The sequence below is a fragment of the Panulirus ornatus genome, chromosome 27, assembly GCF_036320965.1.
Source record: "Panulirus ornatus isolate Po-2019 chromosome 27, ASM3632096v1, whole genome shotgun sequence".
Classification (NCBI taxonomy): Eukaryota; Metazoa; Arthropoda; class Malacostraca; order Decapoda; family Palinuridae; genus Panulirus; species Panulirus ornatus.
This window is the reverse complement of record NC_092250.1, coordinates 19,530,183-19,537,855: the sequence shown is the minus strand read 5'-3', so window position 1 is coordinate 19,537,855 and position 7,673 is coordinate 19,530,183. Positions and strand designations below refer to the sequence as shown.

General features: G+C 37.5%; 2 protein-coding genes across 12 annotated transcripts in view; both read left to right on the top strand.

The window, feature by feature from the left end:
- The first annotated feature begins 1,588 nt into the window (after positions 1 to 1,588).
- LOC139757647 (metallothionein-1B-like) lies at positions 1,589 to 4,057 on the top strand. The gene is made up of 3 exons (XM_071678349.1): positions 1,589 to 1,743; positions 3,059 to 3,139; positions 3,562 to 4,057. The coding sequence occupies exons 1-3, from the start codon at positions 1,632 to 1,634 to the stop codon at positions 3,636 to 3,638; spliced, it is 270 nt and encodes an 89-aa protein (XP_071534450.1). The 5' UTR covers positions 1,589 to 1,631; the 3' UTR covers positions 3,639 to 4,057.
- A 3,430-nt stretch (positions 4,058 to 7,487) lies between these two features.
- AP-1gamma (adaptor protein complex 1, gamma subunit) overlaps positions 7,488 to 7,673 on the top strand; it is a 109,126-nt gene continuing 108,940 nt past the window's right edge. For 6 of the 11 annotated variants that reach the window (XM_071678344.1, XM_071678339.1, XM_071678333.1 and 3 more), the window contains exon 1: positions 7,488 to 7,641. The gene's annotated coding sequence lies outside the window, so the exon portion shown is untranslated. The remainder of the gene's footprint in view (positions 7,642 to 7,673) is intronic. The other 5 variants (XM_071678341.1, XM_071678335.1, XM_071678345.1 and 2 more) reach the window with 1 other exon arrangement.

Genomic DNA, 7,673 nt, shown 5'->3' with positions numbered 1-7,673 from the left:
CAGACCATGAGTCAGCACGGAACCTTCGGAGTCGAGTCCACTAGAGTTCGAATCCTGGGTTCGACAGTCGGATTACACAGAATCCTGGTGTTCATCCTTTCTGGGCTGGTTTATTATGACTACCTAGCTTACCTGTGTGTGTGTGTGTTTAATTACCTATTTGTAGTGTTTGAGGAAGGAGCTTTACACTCGTGAGGCCCTATCACTTAGAAAGCGTTTAAAATGAGTGGGAGCGGGGCCTGGGATTTGGAAATCCTCCCATGTTTCACTTTCCCAAAAGAAGGAACGGAGAAGGGGCTAAGCGAGGATATTTTCCTCTACAGCTCAATCGTCTGTTCTTAATGATACATCGCTAACGCTGGAAATTACGAATATAAGACCGATAGTTTGAGGGGCTCTGAAAATGAGATCCCATTTTCCGTAGATCATCGTTATCTGCACAATTTTCAGTCCTGGCGGGCTCTAACTTTGCCATCTAACCCATTTGATCTTGATAAACTCAGTGTCGAGGGTGTATTGAACCCTCATATTTTTCCCCTCGTTTTGTCACATTTTTCTATAAAAAAAAATGCAATCGACACCAATCAGAAATTTTTCAATGACGCTTGTCGTTTATGATCAGGCGGTTTAAAATATCCCAGTGAAGCTTTTATGATTTTTAGAGAAGTGTATTATATACGCATTGTATAAATCACAATCCTTTTTTCAAAAATTTGCCTAGGGGAGAATATTTTGGCCCCATGGCCCAAGAATTCTTAACACGCCACTAACCGGGTCTGTAACTGCAAAATCGCAAAATGACGTATACTCAATATGCAAAATATGATCAAGTTATACAATTATGAAAGAACGTACGGAAGCATATTTACATGCCTTGATATCGTTTCTTGTAATAACTATTGCTCTAGATTTCTTAGATCATCAGTAAGAGACATAATGTGTCTACGTAATCATTTCCTCGGGTCGATACGTCATGCGACATATTTTACGGGTGTATATATTTCATCTTCCGCTCCCATGCTTAATTGGAAATTCAGAAACATAAACAGCCTGATATCTCGTGTCATATATATATATATATATATATATATATATATATATATATATATATATATATATATATATATATATATATAATACCAAACAATCTAATTCTTTACGCCCCTTGATGTTTCCCAGAGATGGTGCACACGACACTGCCGCTGCACACGGCTCGTTACTACTCACGTATCACGTACATCTTGTGTGTTTAGGGTTTATCTTCGTAAACAAGAAACCCAGATAGTCATATGGTAGTTTAATATTGCGGAAAATAATGTATGTTGTTAATGAACAATCATTTTAATTCACCTATTTTCGAAAGATTGGTATTAGCCATTTCTATTGCAACGTTGATTTTTCATCGACGGATGGTCTTTGTATGCCACACACACGTTACATTCTCTTCTTAACATATATGAAATAAAATGTCTGTTCTCATGCTTAATACGGTGATAGTATCATCAAAGGTTATACCCAATCCCACGAAAGAGTATCAAAACACAGAAAAGCGTTAGATAGGCTGAATTTTGGTGGTTGGCATCTTACAATGCACACGGTACGCAACTCGCCAGGCGTCGCCGCACATAAATATGGCTGGACGCCGGGTGTTAGTGCAAGTACCATTCCTGATCTCTAAAGGCACACATCGTCTGCATATCTACTGTCATCCTTTATTCACCATGCCTGGTCCTTGCTGCAACGGTAATGTATTTTAAAGCTATAATCATATATTGTTATTGCTGGGTAGAACGATTTGGTTGAGGTGTGGCAACTTTCCGGAATATAATCCATAATGCAAGTGTGGTTCCATTTTCCTTTTGGGGTTAGTGGTTGACTTGCTGCGCGTTACAAACTATTACAATAGACTTTACTTTTATTTGAGAGTAGATTATTTAATGTTGAATTGCGATGTATTTTACATTTGGTGATTAGGTTCGATATATTTTTCATGAGAAACCTTAAGAATGTAAAGGTTTGCAAATTGTTTAGAAAACTTGGTGTACATAATATAAGTCCATTACCCCTGGCGATGTACAAATTTGCATAATTTGATTCATAATTCAAATTTCCTATGCAACCACGGTAGTCGATCATTCCAACCTTCTCGCATACATTTTTTTTCAATAAATGCATTGACATTAATTATACTTGTATTTACCTTTTTAAGAAATGGTACTTTACAAAACTAATTGAGTTTTGACTAATTTATATTACCACAATGACTAGGTAAACAGTAAGGAAAACTATAAATACTATACAAAAATATCTGATTAAGTAGATAAAACCCGTGTAAATCTACTACTCAAGACTTTAGTAATTATAAATTCTTTTATTATATTTTAATTTCTCGAAAAATTTCATAGCCCAAAGACATTACTCGACACAATGTTTACATTTAGACGAGATACAGCTGTGAGAATTCTATCTTTATTTCTACTTTCATGGTTTAACATAAATTCGGCTTTCTGGTAAAATACTCTTGCATAAATAAAACTGCGCTACTCATTTCTATTAAACTCGTGACCACTAATAAAACTTGTGAAATGTTTCTTTTTCATTACTCGTACTTCCACTATCTAATCTAAAATGGGAACAAAAAATAAACAATTTATTTGCAAATGTGTTACAAGCAGGTGTGAGCGGCATGACGTCACACCACCTACTTCAATACTGACTCTTACCACTTTGTTTCTTTAAATATTGCTTAATTTAATGTCTTTGCATTTACAGTAAACGGTTAATACATTTAACAAACTTAGGCTGTTGAATAATTTTTGCATATAAAAAAAAAGCATCTAAAGCTAAACATTTACTGACTTCTCTTACGTTTAGTCAAAGATGTCTGTCACAACCGCAAGCGGTTATGCACGTTAACAAACTTAGAATGATCAATTTACATATCTTGCCCCATGTATTAAAAATGAACATCATTCCTCGAATGTTTGTATATTTACTCCATTGAAATTTAGAATTAAAATTAACTTTTGTCTTATTTTACTATTTTATTTTCTTTCAGTAAAGTGTGAATGTGCTGAGGGCACATGCAAACAAGGATGTGAATGCAAGTCCTGCAAGTGCAGCACTCCCTGCACAAAGTGTAAGTAATTTGTTATATAATAAAATAATTATAACGCACCATCACAATTTAAACAACTTAACATTTTTCAATCTTGATGTCTTATTTACTCGTACATAACTTCCTGATTTATTAGCTTTATATTAATTTGTAATAGTGTTATTATAGGTTTATTCCTATAATGGCATCTTTCTCCTAAAACTGATCTTGGCAATTTTTTTTTATTAAATCCAGAACAATAATCTTTTTCCTCGTTCAAAAGCAGCAAGATTCTCATGTTTGTGATACCCATCCTGTTTAAATTCATACATTTAAATTTATATATATAAAAGTACAACCCTTTTACACAACTTCATCTTCATTTATTAAACCGGGGAAAAAAAACAATGTAACCTTAATTTAAACCCCTTATCATTGTTTGCTAAATTATCCTTTATATCCAGGTTCATCCTCATGCTGCTGTTCAACGAAGGAAGACTGCGCTAAAAACTGTGCCAAGCCTTGCAAATGTTGCCCTTAGTCCTTCCATCACGACCTCGACAATGGTGGTATAGATATTAAGGCTGTGATTCTGAATAATTAAACTATGAATATGTAAGCTGTAACTACAGCAGGTCGCCAACAGATAATGTCTCCAGCCTTAACTTAGCAGAGGTTATACCCACAATTAGTGATGGGTCGTTGAACTTGCAGCTATTAACTGATATCAATTTTGTCACGTTGATTGTATCCGTATGTATCACTTTTACACTTGCATTGTATGATGTTTACTAAATTTCAATACAAGCTTTTCTGTTGCACCTGCAGTGCTATATTTGCATTTATTTTACACTATAGACAAGCAATTAGTTTGCTTACAATTGGAGACTTCTTGTCAAATTTGGTCTAGTCTTTTTCCATGAATTCTGCATTTGTGAAATAAATTGACATGAATTCTAATTTTTTTTTTTTTTTACCCAAAATTTCTTTGATAACATTACGTATGATGTTCCATGAACAAATCCTGATAATTCAGGTCACACTGGTTTAATTTACTAACAACCTACATAATGAGATGCAAGGAAAACACAGACAAGCTATGATTTCTTTCTACATGCAAAGATTTCACCATACGATAAACAACAACGTTAAAATATTACATGACTGTTTCCAAAATTTTTTTCGCTTTGCAGATTACCCAACCTCCTATCTAATAACTCCACACTGCCATTCCCCAAAATAAAATTCTACACTTTGACTGCTGTATGTAATAAATAGAACCCATAAACCCTGTCGCCGACCAGCCCCCACACTCATTTCGCAGTTTCCCTTACGCGTTTCATATACTCTACTTCAGCCCAATAGACCGCGTCGTTCCTATAAGACGCTTCTGTCTATCCCAAGCACGTATCACACGCTCCTGCGTATTCACATCCCGAACACTCGAGGCCTCTCTATTTCCTTCCACATATCCTCTTTTTCACCTCTTCTGATGTGTCCTCTCCATGGTTCAAACCATTTCTGCTCGCCCTCTCCATATCACTTGTACAATTAATGTAGATACTGAACCTTTTTCTTCCTATTTCATTTCTTAAATCAACCCTTACCACATTATATCGGAATATTTTATTTCCAAAGCTTCCACCTTCTTACTTTATTTCGGGGCCCCTGCCTCTTGCCCATTTAACACCGTCGAAAGTACTATAACATTGAAAATACCCATCTTTGCCAGTACATACAATGACCTTCCTACAATGCTGGTCAGTGACCTTAACCTCGTCAGTCGGTCACCGTCCATGTGCCTCACTTCAGCTTCCATGGTTCCACTCTATGTCGACTCTTCGGTTATCTATAAAGATTCACTTCCTTGAGGTTTTATCAATCGAATGATTTTTTAAATATAACACAGGAGACTCCAATCAATCGGACAAAAATCCACATCAAGGCCAGGCCTCAGTTGATAAATATAGAGGTTAATGAGAGGGAAAGTACTTCACGAATTTTGGGTTTCCAAGAAAGTTTTGATTTTACAGTAATACCAAGTAAGTTCATTTGGGCAAAAGTTAGAATTGCAGAACTGCCAAAGGAGAAAAAGTTGAATATTTCAGAGATGGGTAGAAACTGGGTCCTGGAGATATTATATTTGACCAGATTTCGTCTACCCCACTGGGATATCCTGCCCAAGCCTGAGTTCACTGAGAAAGTTGTGTCGCGACGAGATACAGATCGAGAGAACAAAAGGCAGAATTGAAGGATGGAGAAATGCATTGTTGACTCGACTGCATTTTTGGGGAGGGGGAGAAATCATTGATTAGAAAAGTATAGGAGACAAGGAAAGCCCTTGAGCAACAGCGCTGTAAATTGAAAAAGGGAAGGGGAGATCGATTCATCAACATGCTCAGAGATAGATCGGCCAGAGAGGAAGCTAGATATGAGGGAGGGAAGCCAAATGAAACCCCGATGCCGCACCGTCAAAAAGTTTGGATATGTCAAGGGCGACGACATGGGGTTCCCGAAATCTTTAGGGATGACGACCAGACATGAGTAAGATGGGAAAGATTATCACAAGCGGATTTCGCCATACGAAAGCCATAATGGTGATCAGAGAGAAGACAGAGCGAAAATTCCCGAGGATATGAGAAATGAGAGATTCAAAGACTTTGGATGTGGTACATATTAAGGCAATTGGACTAGAGTTCGAGGGGTTACAACGGTTACCTTTCTTAGGGATGGGATGTAGCAACGCGTTTCCAAAAAGGAAGGAAAGTTCTGTGGTTCTTAAACAGAAACAGAAGACACAAACAAGCATAGGTACAAATTCAGATTTCATCCATCCCCTGTTGTGTACGATGATATCCCCTAAGTACAGGATCTCGGCTTGCGGTTGAGAGGATGTCATTCTCATGGCAGGAGTTTAGATAGTCGAAGAAAAATATGAATTCTTAGGACAAGGAGATCAGCAGGCAGAACAAAGGAAAAATATAGTAGTTGGGGGCCACATAACATCAAAGCTTGGGGACTCAAGGTGCTTGAGGCGTGCAACAGGTATGTTGATATTGGAATAAACTCAGACAACACCTTTGAACCTGAATCATGAATGTAGATTATAGTTGGCTATGAAAAAGGGGCTAGTGAGAACATCATTAGATGACTGGATCTCAGAGAGAAGTAAGATATTAGGAGAAGTGCAAGAAAGATTGTGTTTAGCTGAAGAGACCACAAGTATTGGCATAGTGAACAGAAAAAGAAGCAAGTCTATCAGAGTAAGAAATTTCGGTCGTGGGAGGGGTCGGTATTACTACTACCAGAGCCCTCCTTCCCATTGGCAGTAGAGTCAGGCGGAAACTTGGGAGATTCTTAGCACTCCATAATGCCGGGGACCAGTGACCATAGGTTTGTGGACTCCATCATGACTTTGTTAAGAAGTAATGTGCAAACAGGACATGGCAAGAGAAATTATGTAAAGAAAATAAGTGAGGTTTGAGTAGGTGTATGGTGCTTGTAAGGAAAAGATGGCAGGACTAGCCTGGTATTCCCGTTTTGTTGAGACCTACTTTCACGACAAGTAGGAACACATATAGGGAGGGATATGTGGTTTCGGGGCATAACAGATCGTGCATAGATAAGAGTTGATGTGCCCTTTCTTCTGTTTCCTGGCGCTACTTCGCTTACGCATTGGGTGGCGATGTGTTTACCGTAGTGGGAGTAGCGTTGAGAATGGATGAAGGCTAGAAAGTATGATTACATAAATAAATAAATAAATAACTATATATATATATATATATATATATATATATATATATATATATATAAAAGTGAATGTGCGTATATGTGAATGGATGTCTTTCTATGTCCGTCTCATCGCGCTGCCTCGCTAACGCAGAAAACGGCGATCAAGTGTGTGTATACACACACACACACACACACACACATATATATATATATATATATATATATATATATATATATAAATACTTATATATAACAACTCTGGCATTACTCTTTCTATACAATAAATTCCTTGTAATTGAGGGGTCTCCTTGAGGGGTCCGAGTAGCGCGATTAATTAGTTCACCGTAGTGATGATAACTGATGCATTAGTGATGATAACTGATGCATGTAAGGAAGTGATCGGTATAATTTAATCAAAACTAAACTTGCAGCATCCAAAGAGAGGTGTAATGTTAATTTTATTGGCTTGTGAAAGCTAGAAATCACAATATTTTTCGAGCACAAGTACATATTTTCTTCAGTAATTCTGACCAGTGATCATCAATATCTTTTAAAGTGTGTGTTTGATGTACGGTATAGGTTCCGGCTTATTGACCATTAGTTGATGATTGCCATGATATCTAAGGTAGATGATTCTGGGGAGTGTCCCCTGCAGGTGGCAGCCAGTGTTCTGTGGGAGGGAGGCGAAGGTTGGCGCGGCCGCCGCTAGATGGCATCCTCGGGAGTTCCACCTTGCCGGAAACACACAGATGACAAAACTTTAGCAGATGCCTCACTAAAATTTATTATTCTACGCCTCAGGTGACTCCCAGGTGAGATGAATGAAACTTCTTGCCTCTGTTTA

Coding starts and splice junctions, on each gene's coding strand:
- LOC139757647 (XM_071678349.1), top strand. CDS start 1,632: ATGGCTGGACGCCGGGTGTTAGTGCAAGTACCATTCCTGATCTCTAAA. Junction 1,744..3,058: donor GCCTGGTCCTTGCTGCAACG/GTAATGTATTTT, acceptor ATTTTCTTTCAG/TAAAGTGTGAATGTGCTGAG. Junction 3,140..3,561: donor CAGCACTCCCTGCACAAAGT/GTAAGTAATTTG, acceptor CTTTATATCCAG/GTTCATCCTCATGCTGCTGT.